The 13592-nt window shown below is 36.6% G+C and overlaps 1 protein-coding gene across 1 annotated transcript; it reads left to right on the top strand.

The window, feature by feature from the left end:
* The first annotated feature begins 7480 nt into the window (after nucleotides 1-7480).
* LOC127216233 (olfactory receptor 4N2) lies at nucleotides 7481-8407 on the top strand. Its single transcript, XM_051176858.1, has one exon. The coding sequence runs from the start codon at nucleotides 7481-7483 to the stop codon at nucleotides 8405-8407; it is 927 nt and encodes a 308-aa protein (XP_051032815.1).
* The last annotated feature ends 5185 nt before the right edge of the window (nucleotides 8408-13592 follow it).

Genomic DNA, 13592 nt, shown 5'->3' with positions numbered 1-13592 from the left:
TACTATAGGATACTAGTCAGAGATAAAGAAAAATGAAATGAGGTGATGGGGGATATCCTCCTGTATATATGTTTCTCTTATTGGTTGATGAATAAAACGCCGATTGGCAGATGGCCAAGCATGAAGTGTAGGTGGGACTACCAGACCAGAAGAAGGCTGGGGAGAGAAAGGGGAGAGAGGCCACCACCATGACTGGCCTTGCTGCCAAAGTTGTACCAAGCTGCATTACAGGTAAGCCACAGCCTCATGGCAATGCATAATTAATAGAAATGGGTTAATAATTAAGACACTAAGAAGCCCTAGCCATCAGCCAACAGTCTATCAATTAATATAAGTCATCGTGTATTTATTTGGGGCTAATCAGCTATGGGGCCAGGCTGGAAATAAATTCCAGCCACAATGAACATTATAACCAATCAAAATGCAGTGTAGAATCCTATCATGATGGATACATCTACAAAACACTTCAGCACCTAAGCCTCACAGAACACTGTGGAAGAGGAAGTGGGAAGACTGTAAGAGCAGAAGATGCCAGAGTTTGCTGTGAGATTGTGTCTGCCAGTAATATCAGAAGCTACAACCATAAAGTCCTACCTGCATGATTGTCCAAACATGAGCTCAACAGGGATGATACCAGGGAACATGCCCAAGTGGATGGAGAAAAGCACTTGAAGCCTCAACTCTAGAAAAAATTAGAGGCAACCTAAGAAAGCTTGGAATGGGAGAGGTAGTCTGTCTCTGGGAAGAACATATCAATTTGTTGTTCTGTGCTAAACTAGGTCAGACTTGTAAACATACATAGAAGTAACATTACATGAACTAAAAAGATTATAGTTAGGAATAAATATGCACATACAAATACATATATTCATTCACTAACAACTGATGTAAAAAGATGCTATGGGTTTGAATGAGATTAGGGAGGGCAATATGGGAGGGCTTGAAAGGAAGAATGGAGAGGGAAAAATATTCTAATTAAAACATGATTTCAAAAATAAAAATATAAAAAGTTAAGAAAAGAATCCAGGAAGTGGTAATGAGGTATGGGGAAAGGAAAAGTCTCATTTCCTGCTAGTGGAAGTGCTAAGTGGTGCATTCTTTCTTAGATTTGGTGTGGAAAATTCTCAAAAAGCTAAATGAAGCATTTACCAGTTGCTCCACCGATATCACTCCTCGGCATATGCGCAAAAGACTTGACGTCTTAGTTTATAGATACTTACTTCTCCAGCCATGTCAATCACTGCCCTATTTACATATGCATATACATAGTGGAATACAATTAAGATGCTATGAAAAGAAAAATTTGTATTCTGTGTTGAATTAGGAAATGTAGTAATGCATGAGATAGTCCGCACATAGAAAGACTAATACCACATTATATTTCTTATTTGTGGATCCTAGGTCTGAATCTTAAGATGTGAATATATAATCTGGGGAAACCATAGAAACCAGGAAAGTAAAAAGATTCCATGCCAGGGGAGAGGGAACCCTAGACAGGTAGACAATTGGACACAGGAACTATGAAGGATAATTTGAGAAAATGGGTGACAGGGGAGGTTAACTGGGAATGGGAAAGGGGGTTGTGGTGGTTTGAAAGAAAATAATCCCCAAAGTAAGCAGCACTATTTGAAGGTGTGGTCTTGATGGAATAGGCGTGGTCTTATTGGAGAAAGTGTGTCATTGTGGAGGTTGGCCTTGAGATCTTACATATGCTCAAGCCATGTCCAGTGACTCAGATAATTTCCTGTTGCCTGCAAGTAAAGATGCAGGACTCTCACCTACTTCTCCATCACCATGTCTGCCTGCGTGTCACTATGTTGCACCATGACAATAATGAACTAACCTCTGAAAATGTAAGCCACCCCAATTAAATATATTTCCTTCATAAGAGTTACTGTGATCATTGGGTCTCTTCATAGCAATAGAAACCTCAAGTAAGACAGAAGTCAAATACAGAGTGTGAGAGAAGGAGAAGTGATAAATAATACTAAGATTATTTGCAAAAGTTATAGAAAAACATGTTCACTTAAATGAATATATGTATATATATACTCATACACACAGTGTGACTGAATCTATGCCACTTTTATTCACAATACTTCCTTAACACACCCTCCTGCAAGAGTCATAGACTATCTAACAAAAACTCTTGTGTCTGGTGTGGGAAACCTTCCTTTAATTTTTGGTCAGTAGAGTTGAAGAGACACAGAAAATAACAGGAGCTGTTGCAATTGCCCTTGCTTGCCTTCTTGAAGACCCTATTTCTGAAGACAGCACACACCTTGAACACAGACTTTAAGCAATCAAGAAAGAGCTGGCCTAGAAGCATTTTCCCTGAAAAAATAATCTCCTATAGTACAGGAACGATCTATGAAAGCTGCAAAATGAAAGATGCAATCAATTATTCCACCCAGCTGTAAAGTCTAAGAACCACAATAATCAACATAGAAAGAAATCCCCACGGGTGGAGTCATGGTGCCTATATGTTGGGGATATAAAGGGAATTCATATCCACAGTAAAAGGGAATTCATGCTTCATATTTTAATCCAGCCAACTACCTATGGCTGGTCAATTCCTGGACCCTAGAGAAGAGCTCACTATTGCTATTTTCCCAGATTAACATAATTTCTAACCACATTCTATATACTTATGCCCACAGGTAAGTGTAGGTATCACTATTCATTAAAAAAGTGTTCTTCCCTTGCACCCAATAGGAGACCAGAACAGAACTCTGCAACTGGTCAATTGCGGAGAACTATGGAGTCCAATTCATACAACACATATCACAACCCTATTAATCAGTGTGTCAGTTTTCATGCTATGCCATGCTGTTTTCATCATTATAGCTCTGCAGTACAACTAAAAATCAGGGATGATATATCCAGAAATTGTTTTATTTTTTAGTATTTCTCTTTCTGTCTCTCCCCACTCTCTGTGTATATGTGTACTTCCATATGAAGTACAAGATGATTATTTTATTTCCACATGGTTTATAATTGATGTTTTTCAGTTTCTGTGAAGAATTGTTTTGGGAATTTTGACTAGTGTTATCCTAAGTCATTTTGTTATTTTTGAGAATATTAAGACAACTATAATTTGAAGGAGGTTCTTTTGGGCCCCTTGACCTAATGATTCAATAAAAATATGTAATCCATTTCTAAATTGGAGGAAGTAGTACCTTTCATAATAGCTCAAAATTTAAAGTATGTTGTGATAACTGCAAGCAAGTGAAAGACATATAATAAGGACTTTGTAAGACTGAATAAATAAGTTGAAGAGGCCACAAAAGTTGGAAAGTTGTCACAGTTGTACCAGTAGGATTAGTATTGTGACGAAGGGCCATACTACCAGAAACAATCTATATGTTCAGTACAATACCATTCTCCCCAGAGATAAAGAAAAAAAAATCAATTTCATAGGAAACAAACAAAACCCAAAGATTATTAAAAGGCATTTTGTACATCTATAGAGATGATCATGTGATTTTTCTAAGTCCATTTATATGATTTATTACTTTTATTGATTTGTGTATTTTGAACTAACTTCACATCTCTGGGAAAAAAAGCCAACTTGTGTGATCTTCTTGATATAGACCTGTATTCAGCTTGCAAGTATTTTGTTGAACTATTTTATATCTATGCTCATGAGATATATTGGTTCATGGTAGTCATTTTCTCCCCCTCTTCCTTCCTCTTTCTTCCTCCTCTGTATTCTCCTTTGCATATTCTTCATCCTCCTATGCCTTTACCTGGTTTGGGCACTAAAGCAAATGTATTTTGGTTTATGAATTTTTGGTTTGTTAATTTACTGACATTTGGGCATTTTTTCCAGACATTGCTGTAGTATCAAAGTCAAAAAATAAGGAATTTATTTTTGTGTGTGTGTGGTCATGGCAGAGGGGGTGCTGGAGCCCTTAGGGCACCTCTGCCCTGCCTAACTTGTGGTCACCTCTTCTGCTTCCCTTAATACTTGTCTCCACACTGGTTGAGCCACTCAGGCCACCGGCCCCTTGCCTGTGCCCTGTGCCCCAAAGCTTTCCACAGGCCTGCCCACCTGTCTTAAATATATCCTATCCATCCATAATTTTACTGGCATGTGTATTTTCAGGGTTAACCATTTGTCGTAGGACAATTGGTGTTTCTTCTTTGGGAAAGATTACCTCTTCCACACTCAGATTTTCTCTGTTACCTAAAGTACTTTGTGTAAGGTTGAGACCTCATGGGCTTTTCTTTGTCTACTGTGACATGGTTCTTGTCATCCTTGTTGAGGTCATATTTGGGTAACCATGGTGGTGAGACTTTATGGCTGTAGCTTCTGGTACTACTAGGGTACACAATCTTGAATTGTCACAAACTTTCCAAGCCCCCTTTGAAATGTTCCCTGAGCCCAACATGTAGGGGTGTTTTATAGCTGTATCAATCAGGATGGGCTCCACCTATCTGCATTTGAATTGGTTATACTTCTCTGTGGTGGTCTCCTTCTGTTGCAAAGAGAAGTTTTCTTGATGAGGAGTGAAGATGACACTTATCAGTGAGCACAAGGACTAGTGTTTATACATTGTTGTTAGGGACTATGCTCCATTAGTAAATGTGTAATTGTCAATTCTCCTTCAATAACCATGACTTCATTAGCACCGAGGAATTGGCTAGATTTTCAGTATCAGACATGATTTCCCTCTTGTTGAGTGAGTCTTAAGTCTAATTAGAGGTTCATTTGTTATCACCAAGGTATGTGTGCCACCACTGCATTCTGGTCATTGCTGTGCTTCTCAGGCATCATAGCTGGGTAGACTTGTGGAAGCTCCTTTGGAAGCTTGCATAGGGCCATGAAAGATTGTTCTCAGGGGGAAGAACATTCAGATTAGTTCTAGTTCAGGGGTCTATAATCTGTCAGTGACAGAATGTTTTAGGATCCACTGCTCACCTTGTAACTCTTGATTGACATTTATTTGTACATTTATATGTAATAAATCCTTAGTTTCATTCTGTGTTCATTACCTGCTGGCATTTTTACAATTCCCACAGAAATTCCCTACAGCTTACTTAGCCTTCAAATTCCCAAAACCCATTCTCCATTGCATCACAAATTAATTGCATATGTCAGACTGTAAAAGGCCCCTATCTTATAAGTTAATAGTAAGAATAAAATTGGAAAAATCAGGTATTGCCTATTTCATTAAAAGAAAGTGATGTTTGCTGTGTGAGAGTATTGATGGATAGTTAGAGAGGTAAATGTTGTTATTTTTTCTTCATATTTATAAAGAATAAAACTAAGGAACACAAAAATACCATTATTCAGATTTTTATACATGCTCTCTTAAATGCGAAGAGGCATAGGAAAAATAGAATGATAAATGGATGCCAAATTGAAGTGCTTTCTTAATAATATAGTTATTTTCTCTTCTGATACTTAGAATTGTTTTATTAGTTTTGATGTTTTTTGTTAGCCATAAATTTATACCTACCAACTGAGACAAGTGAGATAATATAACCAGTAATCAATGCAGAAATGTTATGTTGAGAACTGAAAAGAAAATATTTCCTTGGATCCTGGTTTGGAGAAAGACAGACTCTGATATGGTTTCCCACAATGCTGGGAAAAGAGGTTCTTCTTTTACAATTCATACCATTGAACACTGATCTTGGGCTGATGTTAAATCCAAGTAAGTTTTCATTTTGTAATCTTAGATTCATGCAGTTAACAAACTCAACAAATTTCGATGTAAAATTAAGGAAAAGAAAATCTGTATCACACCAATTGTTGTCTTAGTACTTAGAATACCTTGTACATCTTACATAAATATGAAGGATGTGGATCATATTCATCCCCTATTATGTCTCCCTGACTCCCCCTTAGTGCCTTCCACATCTCCCTTCAGACTACATGCCTTATTTTAGTGTTAATAAGAATATCAAGTTCAGTTAGTGTTTCCAATGAGCACAAGGGTATGTGACCACCTACTACACACATTTTGAGCTTTGTTTTGCTTAGAACACACACACACATACACACACACACACATATGTATGTATATATTTTAGTGAACACATACACACTTTGTGTATGTTTGATCAAATGTGCTTTTTCTATAATTCTTAGTTTCATAATATATGGAAATTTGTTTCATTATTAAATCTATCAACATAAGGTTAGAGTAGAAATCAATGAGAGACAGAGAAGATATTTGATATTTTAAAGAGGTATAATAATAAATATTTGAGCCAATTTTTAATTTGAGAGATTTTGCTTTTATTTACTTCTTTTCTCCTTCACTCTGTTTTTTTTTTCTCAATTGTAGAGAATGAAACTCCCTTTCCTCTAACTCTATTTTCAGTGATATTTTTTCTAAATTCATTTTGTAAGTAAGACTGTATAAAACATCACTCTCTATCAGACTGAATTTTTTAAAGTAATATATGAGCCTTTGGTTAATCATATTCACCTCACAATCTATTTCTGGTAAACACATAGCTTAACAGTTTCTTTGCACATTTTATAGTCTAGAGCAGAATGATGCTATAAAAACTATAAAACCTAAGAGACAGGATGTCAAAGACTTAGATAAAAATAAAGATGTCATGAAATTGCTGCAGTTATGATAACAGTAAAATTCCTTCCTTGACCCAGGAATGATGCAATTGCGCATTGTTCAGTTTCCACCAGTTTGTAGGGTTTCTGCAATTTGTGTTGTTGTTAAATTCTAACTTTAAAGCCTGTATCTTATCAGATAACAGTAAATTTTCTCATTCATCCTGTTACTGACCACACTCCTCACAGGGATATTGTATGCAGAAAAGTATCAGTCTTTGCTTCCTTAACTGCACAAAGGCACCTGTATTCACACATGATTAATGGCTACATTTTCTGTAAGGAAAAATGTCCTCAGGAAATGAGGGCTTTGTGTATATGTGTGTGTTATTTAGTTCAGCACACTTAAGGCATAACTGATGTCTAAAAAACAAATATTTACTAACAAATATTAACTGATGATATAGTTTAATAGTTTTGCTAAATAAACATCCTTGTGAAACAATTACATTATAGTTATGACATTGAATATGTATGCTACTTCTATTTACTATCAATCCCCATCTATTGCATTGTAAAATATACACATGAAGACTTTAACATGTGGAAGCAGGTCGTTTTCTTTGTCAAAACAGAATAAAACAAACCAAACCAAACAAATAAAAACCAATATCAAGGCAATGATAAATAAACCCAGAACAATGATATCTTTTTCTTCATACGAGAGTCAAATAAAAGTTCAGGGATAATGCTGGCAGGAAGGTGTAACTTAAAGAGTAGAATGTTTAGCAGTTGTGAAATGTAGAAGCTGAAGGATGGAAGAGGTAGCTTAGATATGGAGAGTGAGGGGACAATTTACTGTGTCTATGTTTCTAGAAGGATAATAGCTATGATCTAGGTGGAAGAGATGAAATAAATGTTTGGATTTGTTATGTTCTGTAGGAACTGGCGATGGAGACAGAAAACAGGACAGTTGTCACAGAATTCATTCTCATAGGACTGACCCAATCATATGAAATTCAGCTCTTGGTCTTTGTTCTGAGCTTAATTTTCTACATCATCATCTTGCCTGGAAATGTCTTTATCATCATTACCATCATATCGGACCCTGGACTCAGTGCTCCACTATATTTCTTCCTGGGAAATTTGGCTTTCCTGGATGCCTCCTATTCCTTCATTGTGACTCCCAGGATGTTGGTAGACATCTTTTCTGAGAAGAAGGTAATCTCCTATAAAGACTGCATCACTCAGCTATTTTTCTTGCATTTCCTTGGAGGAGGGGAATTTTTACTTCTGGTTGTGATGGCCTTTGACCGCTACATTGCCATCTGCAAGCCTTTACACTATTCCACTGTCATGAGCCCTAGAGCCTGCTATGTGATGTTGTTGGCTCCATGGCTTGGAGGCTTTGTTCACTCCATTATCCAAGTTGCCCTTATCCTCCGCTTGCCTTTCTGTGGTCCAAACCATATAGATAATTTCTTCTGTGATGTACCACAGGTCATCAAGCTAGCCTGTACAGATACCTTTGCTGTTGAGCTCCTAATGATCTTCAATAGTGGCCTGCTTACCCTTGTGTGCTTCCTTGGTCTTCTGACTTCCTATGCAGTTATTTTATGTCATGTTCACAGGTCGGCTTCTGAAGGAAAGAACAAAGCTATATCCACGTGTACCACTCATGTCATAATCATATTTCTTATGTTTGGACCTGCAATTTTCATCTATACCCGTCCATTCACAGCCTTGTCAGCTGACAAAGTCGTTTCTTTCTTTCACACAGTCATATTTCCCTTGATGAATCCTGTGATTTATACTCTTCGAAACCAGGAAGTAAAAACTTCCATGAAAAAGCAATTTATTAGGCAAATAGTTTGTTAATTAGTTGTTAAGTGAGAAATCAGGTGGGGTAATGTGGCATGAATTTATTAAGTTACAAAATAAATGACATTCTTCTGTATTAAATTCACTCCTCAGAAACTATTATAGGCAATGTGATTGATTTATACATAGTGAGAAAATAAAATTGGTATGTTTTAAAGGATGCAACAGAAGTCTACAGACACCAGAAGAGGATGTGAGATAAAAAAGAACTGCAGTAATGAATTAGAACCTATGTGGTACTCAGCATTGTATTTAGCTCCTCTGAGAGATCAGCAAATACTCTTAACCACAGAGAAATCACTCTAGACAACACTGTACATCCACATCTGTTTCTGCTATGCTGTTTTAGACACTGCTATTACATTAGTGCTTGCTGGACAAGGGAGGAGAGCTCTTGATTTCACTCCTCAAGTGTTTAGTCTCTGTTCAAATTCCTTGTCAGGAAGTATCTCTCTCTCTCTCTCTCTTTTTTTTTTTTTTTTTTTTTTTTTTTTTTACAGTTTTCATATATATTTTCTCTGGAAACCAGCCAGCCATACAGGAAATGAGGTAGGTGATCTTTACTATCCCTTTTGTCCTCTAATTCCAGTACCCTAGTATTGCCTCCATCTTTGTAGCAGCCCACTTGCTGTTACATCTTCTTCCTCTGTATCCCAGTTCCAAGGATCAAGAAGATCCTCTCTTGTAGCCTTCCTCCACCACACCATCCCTTTGTCTCAGTCACCAATATCTACATTCCTTGCAAAACTGCTGGCCATTCCAGCCAGGGAATCAGGGAGGGAAACTTCTTCCTTCCCTAATGACCAATTCTAGTCCCCAGTCTTATCCTCACTTTAGCACAGACTACCTGCTGTGGCTTCTTCTATTTTCTCTCCACTGACTCCACTCACCAAAGTCTCACAGATCCCCACCAAACTCTCATCCCTCATGTGGACACTCCCAGCAATACTCACCCTATAGTCTATCTCTATTTATTAGTGTGAAGTCTTAATACCTAGTTCTACCCAGGTTCTCCAGTGGTCACACCTAGCTGGATCCCAGAGCATTCTTATCAGGCACAGTTACCACATACCCCTATGTTCCAGAGAGAACAACAGAAACTAAGGAATTGAACACCAATCCAACAAAGACAAGACTGGATACCAACACCTAGAATTGCAATCATCCCAAATCCAGACACCTAGGTGCCAGTGTAAAAATATAAAAATAATGTTCCCATTAAAGCCCAGAAACTCTAGTATAGAATATCCTAAGAAATTCAATATAGATGAGTCAAAAAACAAGGGTGTTAAAATGTCTGTTATGAATTTGGTCTATGACCTTAAAGATGATATGAATAAAACCATTAATGAAATCTACAAAAACATGAACAGCAGAATGCAATGAAGAACACAGTTCAAGACACAATAAAGTAAACAGAAACACTAAAGAAAACCCAAACTATTGGAAAATAGGAAATGAAAACTTTAAAAATTTAGGAACCTCAGGGACAAACTTCACCTAGAGAAAATAAGAGATTGAAGAATCTTAGACACTGAAGACAAGATAGAAGAAATTACCCACTTAAGAAAAATTTTAAATCGAAAAAAAATAAAAATAAAATAAATTCAGAATATTCAGAAATAAAATAATACAGAAAAGATCCTGGAAATTTGGGATACACAGAAAAGACAAAATCTATGAAGCAGGATTAAAGGAAAAGGAAGAAATGTCATAGGCATAGAAAATACTTTCAACAGAATCATAAAGAAAATTTTTTTTGGCCTAAAGAAGGAGGTGCCTATCAAAGTACATGAAGCATTCAAAACAGCCAATATACTGGACTGAAAAGAAATTCCCCATGGCATATACAAAATATCAAATGTACAGAACAAGAAAGAATATTAAAAGCTACAAGGGAAAAAAATCAAGCAAAATGTAAAATAGCTACCAGTATCATACCTGAATTTTCACTGGAGACTCTAAAAGTTAGCAGGGCCTGAACAGATGTTCTATAAGCCCTGACAGATGCCTGTCCAAACTACTACACTCTGTAAAAATTTCAATTACAATAGTTGAGAAAACAAGACATTGATTTACAAATTCAAATTTAAGAAGTATGTATGACAAAGAACACAATCATTCGGACAAAGTGGGAAGCTTTAGAACACCTTTCGTTCTACAATGATGATCTGTCTGCTAAATGGGCTAGTGCAATGTTGGCACAAAAATCCATATCTGATACTGTTTGGGTTGCAAGGAACCTAAAACTAAATAAACCATAGACCTAGAGGAAAACCAAATGCTCGTGTTCTGATAAATGAACATAGCAATAAAATGACTTCTAAAAACATTCTCCTATAAATGCCTTGCTCAGACATATTCAGAGAAATTTCTTCCTGCATTAGAGTGAAAAAAAAAAATACAGAAGGCAGACAATATGCAGTGAATGAGAGACTTTGGATGTCCCAAATGGGACATCTCCATTTAATAACTTCCTTAAAGATCAGGGTACCCCATGGAAGAGGATCCAAAAGGCTGTAAGAGCCAGAGGGCATGGAAGACACCAAGGAATCAAGGCCTTGTAATACAGTAGCATTGATACACACATGGACTCGGGGTGACAGTTGTGGCATGCACAGGGCCTGAGTAGATCTATGGTGGGAAACTGAATCACCATCTGTTGGATCACATTTCCCTCGGTGGGAAGGATTCACTCTCTTGAAATGTGTTTATTTTGTACATTTCACTAAAAGTCTTAAAAAGATAAAATTTACAAATAACTATAGACGGCTTATTTTTCATTAGTTGTATTATACATGCCATTTTTATTATTTTAACATCTTATTTTCAAGAATTTTAGTCACAAAGAAAAAATGTGTATGAATTTGAGAAAGAGCAAATGGGTTGCATGGGAGGGTTTTAAGGAAGTAAGGGGAGAGGGAAGAGTTATGTCATAATTTCAAAACAAATCTAAAAAAAAAAAAAAAAAAAAAAAAGAATGGACCAAATGATCATTTAGTTTTCATTGGAAGTTAAAGCATTCAAAAATTATAAAAAAGTTATCTCTTAACTCAGCAAAATAATTACTCAAAGGAAAATATTACTTGATTTTTAAGGTAAAAAACCAGAGAGAAAAAGATTTCATGCTATATAAAAATTGCACAAAAAGGCAAGTATGCTTGTGTATATAACTTTCTCTCTACTCTTGGCTGTGGTTGTAAGGTGAATGTTGTAGAAATTCAAAGCCAGACATAATAGACCCTCAAAAAAATGAAAAATCCTGAAGCAAGTGAAGAAGAGAAAAGATTAATGTTTCAAGGGGATGGATATTGTCATCCTGATTTCAAAATTATGCAATATATACATGCATCAAAGCGTCATATGGTACCTCAGTAATAGGTGCAAAACTTAACATTTTTATACATTAATTAAAGTAAACTTCAATTAAAAACAAAAAACTCAAATAAATAATTACAAATTCCTTTTATAGCAGCAACATTCCCTTTGTAAGCCTTTACCCACACTTGGAGATGCCTTATTTTTTTTTAAAGATGTTTTTAAAATATTCTTATCCATAACCCTATTTCAAAGTATCTTTATTATACTAGCCATACCACATTTTATTTCAATGTTGGAGTCAAAATCCTGCTTTGGCCTCAGTCAAAGGCGCTAAAGCTTAAAGGAACTCACATCACGCTGCCACAGAGGACCACATAGAGTGGCAGTTCCTCACTTAACTGCTCACACTTCTGAGCGCTCATGTTGACATCATTGTGAAGTGTTGATGCTGAGTTCTGGATCTCCTCACTATCTAATTTAGCAACGTAAAATTTGTCTTTCATGTTACCCTGTATTCATCCCCCGTCTCCTCTTCCTCTTTCTACCACCAAAGCCACTTTGTATTCCCTAATTGCTGCTTGCATCAAAAATAGAAATTACTGAGTCCCATCCGAACTATGTTCCTCCATCATATGAGATGGTACATGTTATGTTTCTGGAGATAACATTTTGATTACTGATTCCACAGATGTCCTTAACGATTCTCTTTCCAGTAAGATATCAACCTGAAAAACGAGGAAAAAAAAAGTATGTCCTTAAAGCAGCAAGCTCCAGATCTCAAGCAGCACTTTAGGAATAAATGTAGATCTCTGCTGATTTCCTTCCCCTACAATATTCTGAGGAATAGACTGACTTGTAGAATTTATAAGGTTAATATGTAAGTTTAAACTTCATGTGTTTTTTATGATAGATTAAAAAAACTGTCTACTATGTTCATTTATGTTTTTACATGCTATACTGGACAGAAATATTTCTGATCCAAGGGCCTCTATGGACTGCTAGAGAGAAAAGTAGCCACCTAAGGATTGGTAATGACTAAATGTTGGGTTAATGGCTTTATGAAACAGACCTGTGTTCACTAATTCGAGATAAGAAATAGGCTGACACTATCAGATCTAGGATGGAAATTATATTCCATATTGACATTGGATTAGTAGATGATACCTGAACCAAGAATCTATACTTAGTGTAATTTTTTTTCAGTTATACTAGAAAGCATGGAAATAGGAATTAGCATCATTATAATCAAAAGAATTAAACTTTAACATTTGAAAAGGTATTTTCACTAGAAAAGAAGCCTGCTGTAAGCTGTCCACCTCTTTTTATTTTTAAGTTTATGTACTCATTTTACATCCTGACTATAGATTCCCCTCCCTCCTGTTCTCCAAGTACCTCCCCCACATCCCCTCTGCTGCCCTTATCCACTCCTCCTCCATTTCTATTCATTAAAGAGAAGGCTTCCCATGGATAGCGACAAAACTTGGCATATTGAGTTGTAGTATGACTAAGCACCTCTCCTGTATTAAGGCTGAGCAAGGCAAACCAATATGAGGAATAGGGTCCCAACAGCAAGTAAAAGAGTCAGAGGCAGCCCCTCCTCCCACATTTAGTCTCACAAGAAGACCAAACTACACAACTGTTACATGACTTTTGCCTAGCCCGATTGTCATCACAAAGGCTTCATCCATTAAGTGATAGAAACAGATACAGCTAAAATTTGGCTGAGCTCTGAGAATTTTGCTTAAGAGAGGGATGAATGATTGTAGCAGCCAGAGGGAGTCAAGAACATCACAAGAAAACCCACAGACACAACTAACCTGAACCTCACAGAGTCTGAACTGAAAACCAGGGGAGTTTGCCT

Source organism: Phodopus roborovskii, unplaced genomic scaffold (genome assembly GCF_943737965.1).
Source record: "Phodopus roborovskii unplaced genomic scaffold, PHOROB, whole genome shotgun sequence".
NCBI classification, from domain to species: domain Eukaryota; kingdom Metazoa; phylum Chordata; class Mammalia; order Rodentia; family Cricetidae; genus Phodopus; species Phodopus roborovskii.
This window is presented reverse-complemented; position numbering and strand designations above follow the sequence as displayed.

Excerpts from the sequence above, each read along its gene's own strand:
- LOC127216233 (XM_051176858.1), top strand. The coding sequence starts at position 7,481 with ATGGAGACAGAAAACAGGACAGTTGTCACAGAATTCATTCTCATAGGA.